The sequence below is a fragment of the Camarhynchus parvulus genome, unplaced genomic scaffold (assembly GCF_901933205.1).
Source record: "Camarhynchus parvulus unplaced genomic scaffold, STF_HiC, whole genome shotgun sequence".
Classification (NCBI taxonomy): Eukaryota; Metazoa; Chordata; class Aves; order Passeriformes; family Thraupidae; genus Camarhynchus; species Camarhynchus parvulus.
The window spans coordinates 16,489-40,066 of record NW_022148248.1 but is presented as its reverse complement, the minus strand read 5'-3'; the positions used below and the strand labels follow the sequence as shown (position 1 = coordinate 40,066).

At 53.8% G+C, this 23,578-nt stretch overlaps 2 protein-coding genes across 2 annotated transcripts; one reads left to right on the top strand and one right to left on the bottom strand.

Annotated features, from left to right (window-relative positions):
* The first annotated feature begins 528 nt into the window (after positions 1-528).
* On the top strand, positions 529-14,469 carry LOC115916364 (eukaryotic initiation factor 4A-I-like). The gene is given in 12 exon segments (XM_030970069.1): positions 529-619; positions 1,175-1,223; positions 2,007-2,085; positions 2,088-2,132; positions 3,324-3,463; positions 5,472-5,640; positions 7,856-7,965; positions 9,605-9,748; positions 11,191-11,328; positions 12,413-12,502; positions 13,038-13,117; positions 14,162-14,469. Coding segments are annotated over 12 exon segments (1,212 nt in total). The 5' UTR covers positions 529-596; the 3' UTR covers positions 14,307-14,469.
* Positions 14,470-21,538: 7,069 nt separating this feature from the next.
* Positions 21,539-23,157, bottom strand: LOC115916337 (galactose-3-O-sulfotransferase 4-like; the record flags this gene model as incomplete). Its single annotated transcript, XM_030970037.1, is given in 4 exon segments — positions 21,539-22,009; positions 22,012-22,148; positions 22,151-22,430; positions 22,774-23,157. Coding segments are annotated over 4 exon segments (1,272 nt in total), but the record flags the coding sequence as incomplete, so codon positions are not given.
* Between the last annotated feature and the right edge of the window lie 421 nt (positions 23,158-23,578).

Sequence of the window (23,578 nt, the reverse complement as noted above, 5' to 3'; positions counted from 1 at the left end):
AGGAATGGAGCCATTTCAGGGACATTTCGGGACAATTTCGGGGGATTTGGGGATAATTTGGGGCAATTTTGGGGCTATTTGGAGCCATTTCGGGGCCATTTTTGGGTCATTTTCAGGGAATTTTGTTCCATCCGCGCCCGGCCCGGGGGGGTCGCGCCCACTCCGCGGGGGGGGGAGGGGCGCCCTCCTTCCCCTCCCCCTTCCTTTCCCTGCGTCACTTCCGGTTCTCGGCCCCTTTAGAAGCCCCTCCCCCCCGTTTTAGGGTCTCCCCTCCCCCTCCCCGGGAAATTTTGGGGTCTCCCATGAGAGGGGGGCGCCCAAACCCCCCCTCCCCTCGCCCCCACATGGTTCAGTCCAGCCACGCCCCCTCCTCCCTTCGGCCACGCCCCCTCCGCCATTAAATGAATAAAACCCTCAGAGGGGGCGTGGCTTTGGTCTTCCCAACCAATCCCCGCGCGATTCTGAGCTTCCAACCAATCACAGCGCGGCGCGGGCGGGGCTTAGGGCGGATCAAACCAATGGCGGCGCGGGGGGAGGCGCGGCCTGGGCCCTTTTAAGGCGGCGCCGGGCGGGGGAGGCCCGAGCGGAGCGCGGAGATGTCGGCGAGTCACGACAGTCGGTGCGATAGCGGCGGGGGGGAGGGGCTCCGGGACCGCGGGGGGGGGCGCAGGGAGGGGGGAAAATCGCGACCCTTTGGCGGGTGGGGGGGAAGCGGCGATTTCGCGCTCCCGCCGCGATTTTCTGAGGGGAACTTTGGGTCCTTTTGCCTTTTTTACTTCAGTTTTGGTCTGTCCTGCCTTTCCCGCGCGGGTTTTTGGGTTTTTTCCGGTTTTTGCCCGTTTTCTCGGGGTTTTTTCTGCCTTTTTTCTCGCTCCCCCCCCCCGCCCACGTGGTCGGCGCCGCGCGCGCCTCCATTGTCCCGGCGGACGCGATGACGTCACTTTCGACGCGCTGGTGGATTGGTCAGTTCGTGAGGCTTTAAGAGCGGAAGTGGGCGGAGCTTTCTCGCTGTGGCGACTTCCGGTGCCGCCGCGTGGTCGGGGAGGGGGCGGGGCCGGCAGCGAGTTTCGGTCACGTGGGGGCGAAACGCGGGAATTTCGCGGTTCGGCGGCGGTGACGTCACGGCTCCGCGGGTGATGACGTCATTGTTTCCCCCTTCCCCCCCCCCCGGCAGATCTCGCGAGAGCGGCCCCGAGGGGATGGAGCCGGACGGGGTCATCGAGGTCAGGAACTGGGAGGGGTTAAATTGAACTGGGAGGGGTTAAATTGAACTGGGAGGGGTGAGAGACAAACTGGGAGGGGAATTGGGTCTGACTGGGAGGGACTGGGATGAACTGGGAGGGGTTTGAGCGGGACTGGGCCAGACTGGGATGGACTGGGAGGGGTTAAAGGCAAACTGGGAGGGAACTGGGCCTTACTGGGAGGGGTAGAACCTGGGAGGGGTTTGGGCCATACTGGGAGGGACTGGGAGGTTAAACTGGGATGGACTGGGAGGGAGCCGGGCCATACTGGGAGGGACTGGGAGGGGTTAGAGTTAAACTGGGATGGACTGGGAGGGAGCCGGGCCATACTGGGAGGGACTGGGAGGGGTTGGAGTTAAACTGGGAGGGAGCCGGGCCATACTGGGAGGGACTGGGAGGGGTTAGAGTTAAACTGGGAGTGACTTAGAAAGACTGGGAGGGGTTAGACTGGGAGGGAGCCGGGCCATACTGGGAGGGATGTATTAACTGGGAGGACGGCTACTGGAGGATGGGGGGTAATAATGGGGGACGGGGGGGCCGGGCCATACTGGGAGACTGGGAGGGTCCAGAAACTCTGACGGGTCATACTGGGACTGGGAGGTGCGGCTCCAGTCCCGGTTCGTACTGGTTTGTTGGGGGGTCTGTACTGGGTTGTACTGGTTCCCGCGGGTGTGCACTGGTCTGTACTGGGTTGTACTGGTTCCCGCGGGTGTGCACTGACTGCGCCCGGCCCTCACTGGTCCGTACTGGTCTGTACTGGTGCAGAGCAACTGGCACGAGGTGGTGGACAGCTTCGACGAGATGAACCTGTCGGACGGCGCTTGCCGCTGCCTCGGGATCTACGCCCGTATAGCCAGCCCGACCATCCAGAAGCATTGCCCTGCATCAAAGGTGAGAACCAGTACGGACCAGTATAGACCAGTACAGACCAGTATAGACCAGTACAGACCGGTATGAACCAGTACAGACCAGCACAGACCAGTACAGACCAGTATAGACCAGTATAGACCGGTATGAACCAGTACAGACCAGTACAGACCAGTACAGACCAGTATAGACCAGTATAGACCGTATAGCGTATGAACCAGTACAGACCAGTACAGACCAGCACAGACCAGTACAGACCAGTATAGACCAGTATAGACCAGTACGGACCAGTATAGACCAGTACAGACCAGCACAGACCAGTATAGACCAGTACAGACCAGTATAGACCAGCACAGACCAGTACGGACCAGCACAGACCAGCACAGACCAGTATAGACCAGTATAGACCAGCACAGACCAGTATAGACCAGCACAGACCAGCACAGACCTGTGCACACCTGAGTGTGCATTCACACACCTGTGTCATACCTGTACACGTGTGCCACAGCTCTACACTTCTGTAACTCACCTGTACCTACCTGCCCTCACCTGTAACTCACCTGTGCACACCTGTGACACACCTGTGCACGCCTGTGACACACCTGTGCCTGCCTGCCCTCACCTGTGCCTGCCTGTGACACACCTGTGCATGCCTGTGACACACCTGTGCACGCCTGTAACTCACCTGGGTGCATTCAGCTGGTGTTCCAGGCTATGACGTCGCGGCGCAGGCGCAATCCGGCACAGGTAAAACCTGTGACACACACACACCTGTGCACACCTGTCACACACACACCTGTCTCTGTCTCTCCTTCCAGGTTATGATGTCATTGCCCAAGCCCAATCCGGCACAGGTAAAACCTGTGACACACACACACCTGTGCACACCTGTCACACACACACACCTGTGACACACACACCTGTCACACACACACCTGTCTCTGTCTCCCCTTCCAGGCTATGACGTCATCGCGCAGGCGCAGTCGGGCACAGGTAAAACCTGTGACGCACACACACCCTGTGCACACCTGTCACACACACACCTGTCACACACACACCTGTCTCTGTCTCTCCTTCCAGGCTATGATGTCATTGCGCAGGCGCAGTCGGGCACAGGTAAAACCAGGTAACACACCTGTGCACACCCCACACCCCCCCCACACACACCTGTGACACACACACACCTGTCACACACACACCTGTGTCTCGTTGCAGGCTATGACGTCATCGCGCAGGCGCAGTCCGGCACAGGTAAAACCGCCACCTTCGCCATCTCCATCCTGCAGCAGGTGGAGCTCGAGCTCAAGGCCACGCAGGCGCTGGTGCTGGCGCCCACCCGCGAGCTGGCGCAGCAGGTACGGACCAGTGCGCACCTGTACGGACCAGTATGGACCAGTATAGACCAGTATAGACCAGTATGGACCAGTATAGACCAGTATGGACCAGTGCGCACCTGTACGGACCAGTATGGACCAGTATAGAACAGTACAAACCAGTATGGACCAGTGCGCTGGCCAGTATGGACCAGTATAGAACAGTATGGACCAGTGCGCACCTGTACGGACCAGTATGGACCAGTACGGACCAGTGCGGACCAGTATGGACCAGTATAGAACAGTACAAACCAGTATGGACCAGTATGACCTGTATGGACCAGTATAGACCAGTATGGACCAGTATAGACCAGTATGGACCAGTGCAGACCAGTGCGGACCAGTGCGACCAGTATGGACCAGTATGGACCAGTGCTGGCCAGTATGGACCAGTATAGACCAGTACGGACCAGTGCGCACCTGTATGGACCAGTATAGACCAGTATGGACCAGTATAGACCAGTGCGGGCCAGTATGGACCAGTATGGACCAGTGCGGGCCAGTATGGACCAGTATAGACCAGTATGGACCAGTGCAGACCAGTATAGACCAGTATGGACCTGTACGGACCAGTATGGACCAGTATAGACCGGTATAGACCAGTATAGACCAGTACAAACCAGTATGGACCAGTATAAATCAGTATAGAGCGGTACAAACCAGTATAAATGTAGATAAATGAGTTAAAACCAGTCCAAACCAGTCTAACCCGGTCCCTCCCAGTCCAAACCAGTCCAAACCAGTCTAACCCAGTTTAACCCAGTATAACCCAGTCTAATAAGTCCAAACCAGTATAAATGTATATAAATGAGTCCAAACCGGTCCCTCCCAGTACAAACCAGTATAAATGCATAGAAATGAGTTAAAACCAGTCCAAACCAGTCTAACCCGGTCCGTCCCAGTCCAAACCAGTCCAAACCAGTCTAACCCGGTCCGTCCCAGTCCAAACCAGTCCAAACCAGTCTAACCCGGTCCGTCCCAGTCCAAACCAGTGTAACCCGGTCCGTCCCAGTATAACCCAGTCTAACCAGTATCCCCGGTGCCCCCGCCGCCTGGGCAGGGCCGGCGCCGCCGTGGCCGCGCTCCCGAATCCGGCGGGGGCAGAGCAGCCGCTCCCAGTTCATCCCAGTCCGGCCGCACTGCCCCGACTGGTTCATGCCTGGGCCACACCCCCCGTGACGTCATCGCCGTGACGTCATCGCGGGTGATGTCATCGAGGTTGACGTCATCGGGGGCGGGGAATGGGGGGAAATCCGGGATTTTTGGGGCGGGATTGAAATGGGGATTTTTGGGCTTTTCTTGGGCGCTGATGTCGCTGATGACGTCACTGGTGACGTCGCTGCTGACGTCACCGATGACGTCACCGACCCGGAAGGCGGCGGTGGCGCTCGGGGACTCCGTGGGCGCCCCGAAAACGGGGATTTTCATGGGATTTTGGGGTTTTGGGTGGGATTTGAGGGGGGGTTTTTTTGCACCGATGACGTCACTGATGACGTCACGCATTCAGGAGGCAATGACGTCGCTCGGGAGTAGAATTTTGGTGCTAAAATTGGGGTTTTGGGGGGTTTTAATGCAATTTTGGCGTTTTGAACGGGATTTGAGCGGGGGTTTTTTGCCTTGGTGACATCACTGATGATGTCATTGATGACGTCACATCCTTAGAAGGCGATGAAGTCGCTCAGGAGCTGAACTTTGGTGCTGAAATTGGGGTTTTTAATGAGATTTTGGGGGATTTCAATTTTGGGGGATTTCAATGTAATTTTGGCGTTTTTAACGGGATTTGAGCGGGGTTTTTTGCCTTGGTGACGTCACTGATGACGTCACAGATCCAGAAGGCGGCGATGGCGCCCGGGGACTCCATGGGGGCCCCAAAAATGGGATTTTCATGGGGTTTTGAGCTGTTGGATGCGATTTTGGCGTTTTTAACGGGATTTGAGCGGGGTTTTTTGGGTTGATGACGTCACTGATGACGTCACCGCTGACGTCGCAGATCCAGAAGGTGGTGATGGCGCTCGGGGACTACATGGGCGCCTCGTGCCACGCGTGCATCGGCGGCACCAACGTGCGGGCCGAGGTGCAGAAGCTGCAGCTGGAGGCGCCGCACGTGGTGGTGGGGACGCCGGGCCGCGTCTTCGACATGCTCAACCGGCGCTACCTGTGTGAGTGAGCCCGGAAACGGGAAAATTCACCCCAAAAACGGAACCCCCGACCCCGAAAACCCCAAAAACGACACCCGGGGGGCGAAAAACGGGCGAGAAACGGGCGAGAAACGGGCAAAAAAATCTGCGTTAAAATGGGGCGTGGCGGGGCTCCGCCGCAGATATCTGTGTGAGTGAGCCCGAAAATGCAAAAATTCACCCCAAAAACGGAACTGGCGACCCCAAAAACCCCAAAAACGACACCTGGGGGGTGAAAAACGGGCAAAAAATGGGCAAAAGCGGCCAAAAATGGAGTGAAAAAGGCCCAAAATGGGATCCGGGTTACAAAAATTCTGATTTTTAATGGTTTTATTTTTCTTTTTGTGTTTTGTTTTTTCCCATTTTTTAACTTTTTTTTTCTCAATATTTTGGGACTTTTAGGGATTTCAAAATCTCAATTTTTAGAGGTTTTTTTCCTCCATTTTTTCCAGGATTTTTTCCCCTTTTTTTGGGGATTTTTTCCCCCTTTTTTTTGGAATTTTTCTCTTTTTTGGGGATTTTTCCCCATTTTTGGGATCGGGATTTTTTGGGTATTTTGGTAGTTTGGGAATCTTGGGGGTCCCAAATCTGGGGGTTTTTCATTAAAATTTGAATTTTTATTAATTATTTTTTCGTTTTCTTCTGGGGATTTCCAATTTTTAGGGATTCGGATTTTGGGGTTTTGGGATTTTTGGGTTTTTTGGTTAAAAATCTGAATTTCTATTGATTTTTTCACCTTTTTTTTTTTTTTTTTTTTTGCTTTTTTTCCCTTTTTTTGGGCTGTCCTGTTTTTATGGATGGGGAATTTTGGGAATTCGGAATTTTGGGGATTTTTGGGAATTTTTGGGATTTTTGTTCCCCTCGGGGATGAGCTGCCCTGGCTGGGGGGAGCTCCCAAAATTGGGGTTTTTGGTTTAAAAAATCGGAATTTTTGCTCGTTTTCCCCCGTTTTTGGGGGGATTTTTGGGATGCCCGGTTTTTTGGGGATGGGGAATTTTGGGAATTTGGGATTTTTGGGATTTTTGGGGATTTTGTGCCCCCCGGTGATGAGCTGCGTGTCACCTGACCCCGGGCGGGCCCGAACCCGGCCTGGGGGCTGATCAGCGCCGCGGCTGAGGGGGACCCAAAAACGCCGGAATTCCCCCCAAAAATCCAACACCCACCCCAAAAATCCAACACCCACCCCAAAAATCCAACATTCCCCCCAAAAATCCAACACCCACCCCAAAAATCCAAAACCCACCCCAAAAATCCAACATCCACCCCAAAAATCCAAAACCCACCCCAAAAATCCAACATCCACCCCAAAAATCCAAAACCCACCCCAAAAATCCAACATTCCCCCCAAAAATCCAACACCCACCCCAAAAATCCAAAACCCACCCCGAAAATCCAACATCCACCCCAAAAATCCAACACCCACCCCAAAAATCCAAAACCCACCCCAAAAATCCAACATCCATCCCAAAAATTCAACATCCAACCTAAAACCCTGTGAACTCACCCAAAAAACAAAAACTCACCCAAAAATCCCAAACTCACCCCAAAAATCCAACACTCACCCAAAACCACCTGAACTCGCCCAAAAATCCAGGGTTGGAACGCTAAAAATCCAACATTCCCCCCAAAAATCCAAAACCCACCCCAAAAACACCCAAATTCACCCCAAAACTCCGGGTTGGAACACCAAAAATCCAAAATTCACCTTAGAAATCCAAAACTCGCCCCAAAAATCCAACATCCACCCCAAACATCCAAAACTCAGCCCAAAAATCTGGGTTGGAACCCCCGAAAAAACCCAAATTTTATTCAAAATATCCCAAAATTTATTCCAACGACCCAACTGGAACCCTCGAAAATGCTGAAATGACCTCAAAGTTCGTCCCCAAAAATCTGGCTTGGAACTCCAAAAAAACCCAAAAATTATCCCAAAATTTGGCTTGGAACCGCAAAAAATCTAAACCTTCTTAGAATCCCTCAATTTTTTTCCCAGATTTTCCCAAAATCCCCCAAATTTTCCCCAGAAATTGTCCCAAAATCCGCCCCAGAACCCTTTATAAAAATCACCAAAAATGCCCCCAAAATCCTCGTTTTTCCTCTATAAACCCCCCCAAAAAAACCCAAATTTTTGGGGTTCACCCCAAACCTTCTAAAATTCCCGTTTTCCCCCAAATTTTTCCAAAATCTCCTTTTTCAGCCCCAAAATTCATCAAGATGTTCGTTCTGGACGAGGCTGACGAGATGCTGAGCCGCGGCTTCAAGGATCAGATCTACGACATTTTCCAGAAGCTGAGCGGGAACACGCAGGTGGGGGGACCCCAAATCACCCCAAAATCACCCCAAAAATCCATTCCCAACCTTTGCAAACAATTTCGGGGAAAAACCCGAAAAAAACCGGCCCAAAAAAGCCCCAAAATTCGAAGATTTCGCCCCAAAACAAAACGGTGTCGGCGCAGCGCCCCCCGGTGGCCGCGGTGGGTAAGGGCGGATTTGGGGTTGATTTTTAATTTTTGGGGAAAATTTTGGGGGGTTTTGGGGTGGTTGAAAAACCCTAAAAAATTTGTTGGAAATTCGGGGTTTTTAGAGGGGATTTTGGGGGAGTTTATTGGGGTTTTTTGGGCAATTTAGGGATTTTTTTGGGAGGGATTTGGTGGATTTTTTGGGGAATTTTTGAGGATTTTTTCCGAAAATTTTCAGGATTTTGGGAGGGGTTGGGGATGATTGGAAAATCCTAAAAAATTCTGGGGGAAATTTTGGGGACTTTTGGTGGGATTTTTTGGGTATTTTTAGGGGAGAATTTGAGGGGGATTTTTGGGGACGACTTTTGGGGATTTTAAGAGGATTTTTTTGGGAATTTCGGGAGGATTTTGGGGTTTTTAAAGATAATTTGGGGTCTCTTGAATTTTCCAAATGAACTTTTGGGGGGATTTTGGGGGAACTTTTTGGAATCTTGGGGTCTGGTTTTAAATTTTTGGGGAATTTTGGGCTTTCCAGGGGAGGTTTGGGAGGGATTTTGGGGTCCTTTGTTTTTTTTGGGATCCTGATTCCATTTTTGGGGTCTGATCCCATTTCTCGGAGGTTTTTGGGGTCCTATTCCTGGTTTTTAGGGTCCCTGTCCTGTTTTTTCGGGTCTCTTTGCCATTTTTTTTCCATTTTTGCCGTTTCTCTCCCTTTTTTGGGCGTTTTGTTCCCTTTTTTGGGGTCCCAAACCCATTTTAGGGTTCCCTGCTCCCCCAGGTGGTCTTAGAGGTAAATTTTGGGGTTTTCCAGCTGGATTTTAGGCTTTTTGGGGGTTTTTTTTGGGGTCCCAAACCCATTTTTGGGGGTCCTTTTCCAATTTTTCAGGGTTCTGTTCCCAATTTTTGGGTATTTTCCCCATTTCTTGAGGTTCTGAGCTCATTTTTTAAAATATTTTTCCCATTTTTGGAGGTTCTAACCCCATTCTTGGGTGCCCCAGGTGGTTCTGTCGGCCACCAAGAAGTTCATGAAATTCTGGGTGTCCTGAGCCCATTTTTTGGGGTTTTTTCCCCATTTTTTGAGGCTCTGACTCCATTTTTTTTTTGTATTTTTCCCATTTTCAGGGTTCTGATTCCATTTTGGATCCCCCAGGTGGTTCTGAGTGGACTTTGGGGTTTTCAGATGGATTTTGGGTGGATTGATGCTTTTTAAGGTTTTTTTGGGGTCCCCAACCCATTTTTGGGGGCATTTCTCCCATTTTTTTTTTGTATTTTTCCCATTTCTGGAGGTTCTAACCCCATTTTCGGGTCCCTCACGTGGTTCTGCTGTCGGCCACGATGCCGCTGGACGTCACCAAGAACTCCATGAAATTCTGGGTGTCCTGAGCCCGTTTTTTGGGGTATTTTCCCCGTTTTTTGAGGTTCTGAGCCCATTTTTTTTGCGTTTTTCCCATTTCTGGGGGTTCTAACCCCGTTTTCGGGTGCCCCAGGTGGTTCTGCTGTCGGCCACGATGCCGCTGGACGTGCTGGAGGTCACCAAGAAGTTCATGCGGGACCCGATCCGGATCCTGGTCAAGAAGGAGGAGCTGACCCTGGAGGGGATCCGGCAGTTCTACATCAACGTCGAGCGGGAGGTCGGATTTGGGGCCGATTCGGGCACTTTTGGGAAAAATTATTTTTTATTTACTGGGGGGATTTTCAGGGGAATTTCTTGGGATTTTGGGGGGGGGGGGGATTTTTGGGAATTTTTTTTTATTTTTTGAAGGGATTTTCAGGGGAATTTCTTGGGATTTTGGGGGGGGAAAGGGGGGATTTTTGGGATTTTTTTTATTTTTTGAAGGGATTTTCAGGGGATTTTTTGGGAGTTTTGGGAATTTTTTGGGGGAGAAAGGGGGGATTTTTGGGATTTTTTTTTTTTTTTTTTTGAAGGGATTTTCAGGGGATTTTTTGGGATTTTGGGGAAAATTTTTTTGTTCGTTTTTGGAGGGGTAATTTGGGGGGGATTTTTTTGTTGTTTTTTTTAGGGGATTTTTGGTTTTTTGGGGGGGTTTCAGTCAATTTCCATTCGATTTTGGGTCATTTCAGCTCCGGTTTTGGGTCATTTTTGGGGATTTTTGTTCCAGCCCCTCCCCACCCCTCCCCCCCCCCCCCCGCACGGTTCATGGATTTGTGGGGGGGCCCCTCCCCCCGTGGCCCCCCCGCAGTGACCCCGTGCCACAGTGACCCCGGGTGACCCCGGTGACCCCGGGTGACCCCGGTGACACCCCCGGAACCATGGGCCGCCCCTCCCCCACCGTGGGGACGGCCCCTGAGCGGGGGGGACAGAATTTGGGATTTGGGGGAATTTCGGGTTCATTTGGGCCGGTTTGGGTCAGTTTGGGGAGTTTTGGGTCATTTTTGGGTCACTTTGGGGCCCTTTTGGGGTTTTGGGGCGTTTTGGGTCCATTTTGGGGAGGTTTGGAGCATTTTAGGGTCATTTTTGGGGAGTTTTGGGGGAATTTTGGGACATTTTGGGTAATTCTGGTTGGATTTAGGGTCCATTTTGGGTCATTTTGGGGTCAGTTTTGGTCGCTTTGGGTCAGTTTGGGGTATTTTAGGTTAGTTTGGGTCAGTTTGGTCACTCCTGGGTCAGTTATTGGTCAGTGGTCACTCAGCGGTCATTTGTCCGGCCAGGAGTGGAAGCTGAGGGACCTGAGGGTCACTTTTGGGTCACTTTTGGTCCATTTTGGGTCAGAGTTGATCAGATATTGGTCAGCGGTCACTCAGTGGTCGCTCAGCGTCAGCGGTCGCTCAGCGGTCGCTCAGCGGTCGGTCACTCAGCGGTCACTCAGTGGTCACTCAGTGGTCGCTCAGCGGTCACTCGTGGTCACTCGTGGTCATCTGTCCAGCCAGGAGTGGAAGCTGGACACTCTGTGTGACCTCAGGGTCACTCCTGGGTCACTTTTGGGTCACTTTTGGTCCATTTTGGGTCAGAGTTGATCAGATATTGAGCAGTGGTCACTCAGTGGTCACTCAGTGGTCACTCAGTGGTCACTCGTGGTCACTTGCGGTCACTCGTGGTCATCTGTGCGGCCAGGAGTGGAAGCTGGACACGCTGTGTGACCTGTACGAGACGCTGACCATCACCCAGGCCGTCATCTTCATCAACACGCGGCGCAAGGTGGACTGGCTGACGGAGAAAATGCACGCCCGGGACTTCACCGTGTCCGCAATGGTCAGTGTGGTCATCTGGGGTCATCTGGGGTCAGTGATGGTCAGTTATGGTCAGTTATGGGGTCAGTGGTCACTGGCTGACCAAGAAAATGCACGCCCGGGACTTCACCGTGTCAGCTATGGTCAGTGATGGTCAGTGATGGTCACTCATGGTCACTCATGGTCACTCATGGTCAGTGATGGTCACTCATGGGTCACTATGGGTCACTCATGGTCATTCATGGGTCAGTGGGGTCACTCATGGTCAGTGATGGTCACTCATGGGTCACTATGGGTCACTCATGGTCACTCATGGTCACTCACGGTCAGTGGGGTCACTCATGGTCAGTGATGGTCACTCATGGTCAGTGATGGTCACTCATGGTCACTCATGGTCATTCATGGGTCACTATGGGTCACTATGGGTCACTATGGGTCACTCATGGTCAGTGGGGTCACTCATGGTCAGTGATGGTCACTATGGGTCACTCCTGGGTCACTCACAGTCAGTGATGGTCACTCATGGTCACTCATGGTCACTCATGGTCAGTGATGGTCACTCATGGGTCACTATGGGTCACTCCTGGGTCACTCACAGTCAGTGATGGTCACTCATGGTCACTCATGGTCACTCATGGTCACTCATGGTCAGTGATGGTCACTCATGGGTCACTATGGGTCACTCCTGGGTCACTCACAGTCAGTGATGGTCACTCAGGGGTCATTGAGGGTCACTCAGGGGTCACTCAGGGGTCAGAGGTCACTCTTGTGGTCCCGCGGGGTCACTCTGGGGGTCACTGTCGTGGCCCAAGGGTGGGGGAGGGGCAGAACCCCCGGATTTTGGGAGCTTCTGTGGCTCCGAAAAGGAAAAAAGTCCAATTTTAAAGAGTGGGGGAGGGGCCAGATGATGGGGGCGTGGCCTAAGGGTGTGGGAGGGGCAAATAAAAATGGGGGCGTGGCCTAAGGGTTGGGGGGAGGGGCAAAATCCCCGAACTTTGGGCGCTCCCAAAGCTCCGAATCGGGAATTTTTGAGGGAAAAAAGAGAATTTTGATGCGTGGGGGAGGGTTGGAGGGAGGGGCCTGCTGTGACCCCGCCCCTCCCCCAGCACGGGGACATGGACCAGAAGGAGCGTGACGTCATCATGCGGGAGTTCCGCTCGGGCTCCAGCCGCGTGCTCATCACCACGGACCTGCTGGTGGGCGCCGCCCCCCCCCCCCCCCCCCCCCCCCCGCGCCGCCCCTCCCCACCCCCAACCCTGCCCCCCCCCAAACCCCAAAATTGCCCATTTTGACATGGAGCCCCCCCTCCCCACCCCCGAAAACTTCCTGCCCCCAAATCCCCAAAAAAATTCCCAAAAAAAAGCCCCAAAATATTCAAGTTTGAAATCGGAAGTTCCGCCCCTCCCCCACCCTGACCAAAGCCCCTCCCCCACCCTCGAAAAGTTCCCGGGTGAAAAAATCCCCAAAAATTCCTGAAAAAAAAAAAAAACCAAAATTTTGCCGAATTTAATCAAATTCAGGGCTTTGCCCCTCCCCCAACCCCTTGGCCCCTCCCCCCACCCTGTTTTCGCCCCTCCCCCACCCACCTCAACCCCATTTTCTGCCCCCAAACTCCCAAAATTTCGGGGGTTTTTTTCCTCCCTCTCCCCTCCCCCACCCCTTGGCCCCTCCCCCCACGCTGACGGCCCCTCCCCCGCCCCCTTTCCGCCCCTCCCCCGCCCCCGATTGCAGGCGCGCGGCATCGACGTGCAGCAGGTGTCGCTGGTGATCAACTACGACCTGCCCACCAACCGCGAGAACTACATCCACAGGTGGGGGCGGGGCCTCGCCAAAGGGGGCGGGGCCTCGGGAAAGGGGGAGGGGCTTCGGGAAAGGGGGAGGGGCGAAAAAAACCCCAAAACTCTGGAGGTTTTGAGGGAGAAAATGGGAGGAAAACGGGGTTTGGAGGGGTGGGGGAGGGGCTAGAAGGTGGGGGAGGGGTTAAAAGGAGTGGGGGAGGGGCTAAAGGTAGTGGGGGAGGGGCTAGAAGGTGGGGGAGGGGTTAAAGGAGTGGGGGAGGGGCAAAACCCCCACAGAATTTTGGGGCTTTAAGGGGAGAAAATGGGAAATAAAAACGGGGTTTGAGGGGGTGGGGGAGGGGCAAGACATCCCCCAAATTTCCGGATTTTTAAACCAAATTTTTTCCCAAATCGGTCACTTTAAAATGGAATTTTTTTTATTTAAAATCCCGTTTTCTCGCCCGCTTTCGGTGCTTTCAATCCCATTTTTTTACCACTTTTTCTCCTAAAAGTCTGAATTTTCACCCGAATGAATTTTTCTCTTCTGGGATTTTTTGGGGATTTTTTGGGGGGAATTTTCTCCCATTTTTTCCCTACAAATCTCCTCACTTCCCGCTGTTTTTTGCCCATAAATTCCATATTTTTAACCAAATTTTTTTGAGGATTTTTCCCCCATAAAACTCCAATTCTTCACCCATTTTTCACCTTTACAATTCGAACGTTTTACCCTTTTTTTTTTCCCCTAAAAATCCCAAATTTGTTACCAACACTTTCCCCAAAAAACCTGAATTTTTGATGGGATTTTTTGGGGATTATTTTCCCCCGTAAAACCCCAATTCCCAACCTTTTCTTTTTTCCTAATTACCTGAATTTTTAACCAAATATACCCCTAAAAATCTGAATTTTTTAATTTAATTTCACTCCTAAAAATCAACATTTTTCACCAACAAAAAACTCTGATTTTTTCCATTTTTTTTTCCCTCAAAAACCTCCGATTCTGAGCGGATTTTTGAGCGTTTCCCTCGCGGTTTTTTGCCGTTTTTTTGCCCAAATTTGGGATTTTTCGCCCCATTGCAGGATCGGCCGCGGCGGCCGCTTTGGCCGCAAGGGCGTGGCCATCAACATGGTGACCGAGGAGGACAAACGGACGCTGCGGGACATCGAGACGTTCTACAACACGGCCATCGAGGAGATGCCGCTCAACGTGGCCGACCTCATTTGAATGCGCCGGCCCCGCCCACAACGCCCCTCCCCCGCCACGAAGCTCCTCCCCCTTTTTTCCCGCCATTTTTTTCCGTTATTTTTTTCTAAATTTTTGTTCCCTTTTTCCGGTTTTTTTTCTGAATTTCTTTTCCCATTTTTGGTCAGATTTTTTTTTTTCCCCAATTTTTTATTCTTTTTTTACACTTTTTTTTCCTCATTTTTATTTAACTTTTTTTCCGAAATTTTTTCCTTTTTTCCGTGTATTTTTTCTAGATTTTTTTTTCTTTGTTTTCTGATTTTTTCCCCAATTTTTTTCTCAATTTTTTCTGATTTTTTCCTTTTTTTTCCCTAAACTTTTTTTCTGATTTTTAATTTTTCGCCTATTTTCTCAGTATTTTTCTCTTTTTCCTCCCAGTTTATTTTATAATTTTTTCTGCAATTTTTTCAGTATTTTTTCTGGTTTCCCTGAGGTTTTTTCTGGTATTTTTCCTCCTTTTTCCCGACTTTTTAAAGGTCATTTTTATGAAATTTTAAAACATGGTGCTTTCCCTCATTTTTCTGGATTTTTTAAAATCATTTTCCCACTTTTTTAGGGTCATTTTTACCAATTTTGGGTCTGCTTTTAACCCCACCCCTCCCCAGCATTTTCCCCAATTTTCCCCCCATTTTTCCCCAAATTTTCCCTTTTTCACCCCAATTTTTTGGGACTTTTAGGGCTGATTTTCCCATTTCCCATCCTCACTTTTTACCCAATTTCCCAATTTTTTAATCTAATTTTTGTCATGAATTTCCCCAAATTTGGGGGGTTTTTTAATCACATTTTTAGGTCAATTTTAGGGTTTTTTTTCCCAAAAATCGTCACTTTTTAGAGGGGTCCAAACCCACCCCATTTTTTCTTCATTTTTTTCAGGAATTCTTTTAGGTTAAAAAAGTCACTTTTTGGGATTTGGGGGGCAATCCCTTCCCCTGCCCATTTTTTCTCTTTTCCCTTTTTGGGATTTTTAAAGAACTTTTTTGGGAATTGTTTGGAATTTTTTTAGGATTTTTTTTTTTTTCTATTTTTTAAGATTAGTTTTAATTTTTGGGGATTTTTTGGGGGTTTTTTTTGGATAAACGTCGCTTTTTGGGGGTTTCCCACCCTGCCCTTCACCCCTCCCTCACCCCCCTTTTGTAACGTTTATTTATTCAAATAAAAGCGATTTTGGGACAAAAATTTTCTTTAATATATTAAAGTTCTGGGTAAGAGAGGGGTGGGAAAAATTCGGGGCAACTCCCAACGATTTTGGGGCGTTTGGAGGCCAAAATTGGGTAAAAAAATCCTAAAATCCCCAAATCCCGCCTGAGACTCCCAAAATCCCCCCAGGATTCCGAGAACCCCAGAAATCCCCCTAAAATTCACCAGAAACTTCCACAATTCAACTGAGACCTCCAAAATCTCCCCAGAATTTATCTGAGACCCCCAAAATCCACCTGAGCCCCCCAAAAATCCACTCGAGACACCTGAGAGTCCTGGGCTTTATTGACCGGATCATCCGAGACCCCCAAAATCCGTCTGGGACCCCAAAGTTGGGGCTGACCCTCCCCAAATTCGGCTCCTGGATCCTCTGAGACCCCAAAAATCCCCCCCGAATTCCATCTGAGATCCCCAAATTGCCCCCAAAATTCATCCGAGACCCCCAAATTTGGTTCCGAGCCCCCCCAAATTGGGCTCTGAGCCCCCCAAATTGGGCTCTAAACCCCCCCAAATTGGGCTCTGAGCCCCCCAAATTGGGCTCTGAGCCCCCAGATTGGGTTCTGAATCCCCAGATTGGGTTCCGAGCCCCCAAATTCGGGCTCCTCACGGCTCCAGCGCCGCCGCCACGGCCGCGCGGAGCCTCCTGCCCTCGTCGGTGTCCCCGGCAGGGCTCGGGGGGCCGGAACCGGGGCAGAAATCGGGGCACAGATCGGGGAAATCGGGGCACGGCTCCCCGGGCTCGGCGCAGTCGGGGGGCAGCGGGTCCCCGCGCAGCTCGCACACGTTGTGCAGCAGGACGCAGCTGAGCAGCAGCGCGCGCAGGAACCGCGGCTCCGCGGCGCCCCCGTGGCCGAGGCAGCGCCAGCGCCCGCGCAGCCTCCGCAGCGCGCGCAGCGCCCCCCGCGCGGCCAGGGCGGCGCCGCGGTTAAAGCGCCCCTCCCCAAACCCAGGGACCGCCCCTCCCCCACCTCTAGGGACTGCCCCTCCCCACAGACCGCCCCTCCCCACCTCTAGGGACTGCCCCTCCTCCAATCCCAGAGACCGCCCTCCCCCAGCCCCAGGGAGCGCCCCTCCCCAGCCCCAGGGACCGCCCCTCCCCAGCCCCAGGGACCGCCCCCCCCAAACCCACAGACCGCCCCTCCCCAGCCCCAGGGACCGCCCCTCCCCCACCCCTAGAGACTGCCCCTCCCCACAGACCGCCCCTCCCCACCCCCCACAGACCGCCCCTCCCCAAACCCAGAGACCGCCCCTCCCCCACCCCCCAGGGAGCGCCCCTCCCCCTCCTCCAGGGACCGCCCCTCCCCCAATCCCAGAGAGCGCCCCTCCCCCACCCGCCGGTCCCGCCCCTCCCCCCGCGCGAAGGGGCGGAGCAGCCAGGGCAGCAGCGGATCCCGCGGGGAGCCCAGGAAATAGGGGCGGAGCAACGGGGGGGGGGCGGGGGCAATTCCCCATTTCCCATCAGTATTCCCGCAATTTCCCGAATTTTCTTCATCAGTATTTCCCGAATTTTCGGTGGAATTTCCTGACTTTTCATCGATATTTTCCAAATTTCCAGGAAAATTCCCCGAACTTTTGGCTGAAATTCCCGGTTTTCCATCAGTATTCCCCAATTTTGCATCAATTTTTCCCGATTTTCCAGTAAAATTCTCCAAATTTCCATCGATATTCTCCAAATTTCCAGCGGGATTTCCCCAATTTCCATTGATATTTTCTGAATTCCCCAAATTTCCATCAATATTCTCCAAATTTCCAGCGAAATTCCCAGAATTTCCATCAGAATTCCCTGAATTCCCATGGAAATTCACGGATTTTCCCCCAAAATTCCCAATTTTCCACCTGGAATTCCTCTTTTTCCCCTTGGAACCCCCAGAATTCCCATTTTTCCCCCCAGAATTCCCAAAATCCCCACTTTCCCCCCCTAAATCCCCAATTTCCCCTCTGAAATTCTCATTTCCCTGCCGGAAATTTCCATTTTTCCCATCGGAACCCCCAGAATTCCCATTTTTGCCACCAGAATTCCGATTCTCTCCCCCAGAATTTCCAGTTCTCCCCCCAAAATTCCCATTTTCTCCCCCACTTTCCCCCATCAACTCCCCATTCTTCCCCCCAGAATTCCCGGGTTTTTCCCCTGAATCCCCGTTTTCCCCCCCGTTTTTCCCATTTTCCCCGTTTTTCCCGTTTTCGCGGTTTTCCCCGTTTTCCCCATTTCTCTCCCTGTTTTCCCCGTTTTTCTCCCCATTTTCCCGGTTTTTCTCCCCGTTTTGTCCCCGTTATTCCCGGCCCGTTCCCGGCGCCGCTGCATCCAGCGGAACAGCGCCGAGTCGCGCATCGCCGTCCCCGGCCGCTGCAGCTCCACGTTCCACAGGCAGCCGCGCGCGTCCACCGTGGCCTGCAGCGTCAGCCCCGCCCCCCCGCGGCCCCGCCCGCTATCGCGACAGGAGCCGCGACAGGAGCCGCCCATAGCGCCGCTATCGCGACAGGAACCACCCCTCACCACAGGAACCACCCCTATCGCGACTATCACGCCAGGAGCCGCCGATAGTGCCACAGGAGGCACCGCCATCACAACTAGCGCGACAGGAGCCGCCATTAGTGCCACTATCGCGACAGGAGCCGCCCCTATCACAACTATCGCGACAGGAGCCGCCCCTATCGCCACAGGAACTGCCCCTATTGCGACTATCGTGACAGGAGCCGCGACAAGAACCGCCCCTATCGCAACAGGAGCCGCCGCTATCGCGACGGGAGGCACCCGTATCACGACTACCGGGACAGGAGCCGTGACAGGAACCACCCCTATCGCGACAGGAGCGGCCGCTATCGCGACAGGAGCAGCCGCTATCGCGACGGCGGCGCCCGGAGGCGCGGATCGGGACGCGCAGCCGAGCCAGGACCCCGGCCAGGCGGGGCAGGGCGGGGGAGGGGCACAGAGGGGAATTTGGGGCAAATTTGGGGCAATTCGGGAAATTTTCCGGGGGGTTTTCAAAAAAAATCGGGAAATCCGGGGAATTTTCCGAGGAGGCTTTCGGGGAGTTGTTTTGGAAACTCGGGAATTCGGAAAGATTCGGGAGATCTGGAAAATTTTCCAATGAATTTCTTGGGAAGTTTTGGGAATTTTGGAGTTCAGAGAAATTGGGGAATTGGGAAAAGTTCGGGGAATTTGAGAGGCGGGGGAACGAAGGATCCGAGGGGAGTTGGGGATTTCGGGAATTTTCCGACGGAATTCTGGAATTTGGGGAATTTTCCGAAGGAATTTGGGGATTTATGGAAGGAATTGGGGAGTTTTCCAATAAAATTTGGGAGCTTCCCGATGGAATTTGGGGATTTGGGGAATTTTCTGAAGTGATCTGGGGACTTCCTGGTGGAATTTGGGGATTTCCAGAGTTTTCCCCCAAAACTCCTGCATTTCCTGACAAATTTTGGGAATTTTCCCACAAATTGTCCGAATTCCTGCGTTTTTTGGCCGGAATTCCAGAATTTTCTGCAGGAATTTGAGGAGTTTCTGATGAATTTTTGGGATTTTCATCATTTCCAGGCTGAAATTTTCCCAATTTTGGGGATTTTCGGGCGTTTCCCGCTGGGATTTTTCTCCTCCTGCTGCTCCTGCCGGGAATTCCTGACGGATTTTGGGAGTTCAGGCCCAAATTTGGGCCAAAATCCGCCGGGATTTGGGATTTTGGGCCAGAATCCGCTGGATTTTGAAGTTTTGGCCCCAAAAGTTCCAAGTTTGGGTTGGAATCTGTCGGATTTGGGGATTTTGGGTCAGAATCCATCGAGATTTCGGATTTTGGGTCATCATCTGTCAGATTTTGGGGTTTTGACCCCAAATTTCTTGAGAGCTGCTCCTGCTCTTGGGATTTTGATTCCAAAAGTTCCAATTTTGGGTCGGAATCCATCAAGATTTCCGAATTTGTCCTGGAATCCGCTGGGATTTGTGACTTCAGGCTCGAATCCGTTGGATTTGGGGATTTTGACCCCAAAAGTTCCAATTTTGGGTCAGAATCTGTCGATATTTGGGATTTTGGGTGAGAATCCGTCGAGATTTGGGATTTTGGGTCAGAATCCATCGATATTTGGGATTTTGGGTCAGAATCCGTCGAGATTTGTAATTTCGGGCTGGAATCCGCTGAAATTCGTGATTCTGTCCCGAGATCTTCAGGATTTTGTAATTCCGGCCCCGAAAGTTCCGATTTTGGGTCGGAATCCGCCGCGATTGGCGCGTTTGCCCCGGAGCCCGTCGGGATTTGAAGCTTTGCCCCCAGAGGCTTCGATTCGGGCTCGGAATCCTTCGAGGTTTGGGGTTTTGAGCCGGGATTTTGCGCTTCTGCCCCGGATGGTTCCCCGCTCGCCCAGGCCGCCCAGTGCCCGGCCAGGCTGCTCTCGGGGTCCCTGGGCAGGTGCAGCTTCATCCCCCACGCTCCCTCCTCCTCCTCCTCCTCCTGCTCCTCCTCGTCGGGCGCGCCCAGCATGGCCACCACGGCGCCGCAGACGTCGCGCAGGATTTTGCAGACGGAGCTGCGCGAGACGCCGAACGCGGCCTCGAGCGCGCGGTACTCGGTGGCGGCGCCCAGGCGGCTGAGCGTGAGCGCCAGGCGCACCTCGGCGGGCACGGCGCGCCGCATGGCGGTGTCGCGCCGCCCGATGGCCGCGCCCAGGCGCCGCAGCAGCGCGCTCGAACGTGGCCGGCGGCACGCGGAAGCGCTCGCTCCACTCGCGGCCGCACAGCGATTTGTCGCGCACCGCCGGCCAGAAGGCCGAGCTGCGGGCGCGGCTCCACACGCGGCCGCGGCGCCGCCGCCATGGCGGGGCCTGGGGGCAGGAGGAGGAGGGAGGGCGGGGAGGGAGGAGGGCGAGGCGGAGCGCGGAGAGGCGGCGGCGGCGGAGGAGGCGGACGCGGTACAGGAGGGCGAGGCGGCGGCGGCGGCGGCGGCGGCGGCGGCGGAGGAGGAGGAGGAAGAGGAGGGAGAGGGAAGCGGCGGCGGCCGCCATGGGCGGCGCCATCTTGGGCGGCTGTGAGGGGAAGAAGAAGAGCTGAGTGCGCATGCGCGGAGGTGTGATCCCGACCTGTGCATGCGCACCAACGCCAGCACACCCCGCTCCTCTACGCTCCTCGCCCAATCAAATTCCTTGCCCTGCTAAACCCGCCCTTGATTGACAGCAAAACGAACCAGTTGAATGCTTTAATCAAATGACTGACACCCCGCGCAGCCAATCAGAGCACGTTTATTATATTTATACGTATATACAGGGTAAAGCGAAGCACGCGCCGATTCCACAGCGAGAATTCCAAAAATTCCTCAAAAATTGGGAAATTCCCGCCGGGATTTAAGGAAAAAAAATTGGGGGAAGGGGTCGTACCTGTCCCGGGGGAGGGGAAACTGAGGCACGGAGTGGTTCCAGAGGGAGAAAATTCCTCAAATTCCCCAAAATTCCCGCCGGGATTTTTGTACCTTCCCTGGGGAAACTGAGGCACGCAGCGGTTGCATTAAAAAATTCCCCAAATTCCAAAAATTCCTGGAATTCTGGGGCTCGTACCATGATCTGGGAGGGGGGAAACTGAGGCACGGGATGATTCCCGATGACAAAATTCCCAAATTCCCGGGATTTGCGGGGGGTTTGTACCTTTCAGAGGTAAACTGAGGCACGGAGCGGTTCCACAGGAAAATTCCCAAAATTCTTGGAATTTTGGGGCTCTCATCCCAAATTCGGGGGAAAGGAACAAATCCACAGGAAAATTCCTCAAGGAACTGGAAATTTTGGGGCTCCAATCCCAAATTTTTTGGGGAGGAAAATTCCCCAAATTCCTGGTGGTTTTGGGGGAAATTCCCGAGATTTTGGGTGAAACTTTTGGGATTTTTGAGAATCGCATTCCAAGTTTTTTTGGGAAATTATTCCACAGGAAAATCCCCAAATTCCTGGGATTTTGGGGCTCAAATCCCAAATTTCAGACCTCTTATCTGAAATTTTTGGGGAAAAAAGGAACAAATGCACAAGAAAATTCCCCAAATTTGGGGCTTTTAGCCAATGGGAAACCGAGGCCCGGGGGTGGTTCCAGCCCCAAAGCGGCCGATTTCGAAGGGAATTTCGCGGGGATTTTTAAGGGAAAATTCCAGAAAAGCCAGGATTTTCACGCAGCGGTGCCGTTGGCGGCGCCGAACTGGATCTGCTCGAGCAGGTCCTTGTAGGGCAGCTCGGGCAGCGCCAGGCGCCGGCAGCGCCGCGCTGGCGCGAGCGCCCCGGGCGCAGCGCGGCAGCCCAGGATGGCGGGCGGCGCCGGGCGGCTGGAACGGGCGCAGCGCTTCGCTGGCGATGGCGCCCGGGGCACGGGGCCCCCGCCCTGCAGGCACAGCGCGCCAGGGCGCTGGGCGGCGCCGCCGCAGCTCGCCGCTCGCGCCGCAGCGCCAGCCAGCCCGGCGCTCGGCCTCGCGCCAAAAGCTGCGATTGAAATGCGAGTAGAGCGCCCAGTCCAGCGAGTTCCAGGCGCGCGCAGGCGCCGCAGCTGCTCCGCGGACAGCCGGGGCGCGCGCCGCTGCGTTGCGGGAACAGGTCGACGGCGTCGCCGCGGCCAGCACAGGCGGTGCCGCAGCAGCACCAGCGACTTCGTCGGGCGCTCGGCCAGCAGCACCAGCGGAAGACGCGCTCCAGCTCGCCCAGCAGCGCCGGGACGCGCGCCCGGCTCCGCGCCTCCGGGCAGGCCGGTTCGAACCACTGCAGGTTGCGCGCGTAGTGGTTGCCGCGCTGCCCTGCGCGGAAAAACCGCGACGGCGCCGCCAGGAAGGCGGCGAGCGACGGAGAGTTCCGGAAGGCCGGGGCGGCCGCGCGGAAATACGAGAAGGCCGACTCGGCCACGGCGCCCGGGTCGCGCACGATGGAGAAGTAGAACGAGTCGTTGGGCATCACCCGCTGCACCTGCGGGGAATTGGGCATTTGGGGAATTTCTGGGGGGTTTTTTTCTGATTTTTTGGGAATTTTTTGGGGATTTTTTTTCTGATTTTTGGGGATTTTTTCCTGATTTTTTGGGGATTTTTTTCTGATTTTTGGGGGGATTTTTATCCTGATTTTTTGGGGATTTTTTTCCTGATTTTTTGGGGATTTTTTCCTGATTTTTTTGGTGATGTGGTGGCAGATGATGTCGAACTTGCGCCCCCTGGGGCTGAACCCACCGACCCCAAAAATCCCCAAAAAAAAACCCCCAAAAATCCCCCAAACCCCCATTTTTGCCCCAAATCCCTTGTTTTGCCCCCAAACGGACCTCGCTGAGGTTGAAGCGCATGTGGTGGCAGATGATGTCGAACTTGCGCCCCCCGGCGCTGAAGCCGCGCACGCGCTCGGCGCGGAACGGCGCGGGGTAGCCGAACTGGTAGCGGCGCGGGAGGGCGAAGCGCAGCCGTCGCGACTCGCCGTATCGCGACAGCAGGTTCAGCACGCTGCTGCCGCCCGTCTTGTGCGTCTTCAGGAACACCACGTGCGTAGCGGGGCCGGCACGGCGCCGGGCGGGGCCCTGGGGGGGCGGCACAGCGGCCGTGTCGCGACAGTCGCGCCGCGAATCCCGTTGGGATCGCGATGGTTGCACCCCAAATCCCGGGGTTTGACGCCCCAAATCCCGGGGTTCACGCCCCAAATCCCGGGGTTTACACCCCAAATCCCGGGGTTCACGCCCCAAATCCCAGGGTTTACACCCCAAAATCCCGGGTTCACACCCCAAATCCCGGGTTTACGCCCCAAATCCCCGTGTTTACACCCGGTCTTTGGGGTGCACGACCCCAATCCCGGGGCGGCCCCCCAATCCCCGGGTGTCACACCCCAAAATCCCAGGAATCCTCACACCCCGAAATCCCGGGTGTTTACACCCCAAAATCCCGGTGTTTTCCCCCAGGCTTTGGTGTGCAGGAACACCACTCTCTGTGGGTTTTGGGGTCTCTCTGTGGGATTTGGGGTTTTTGGGGTCTCTCTGTGGGATTTGGGGTCTCTCTGTGGGATTTGGGGTTTTTGGGGTCTCACCTGATCGGATTTGGGGTTTTTGGGGTCTCTCTGTGAGTTTGGGGGTTTACAGCTCA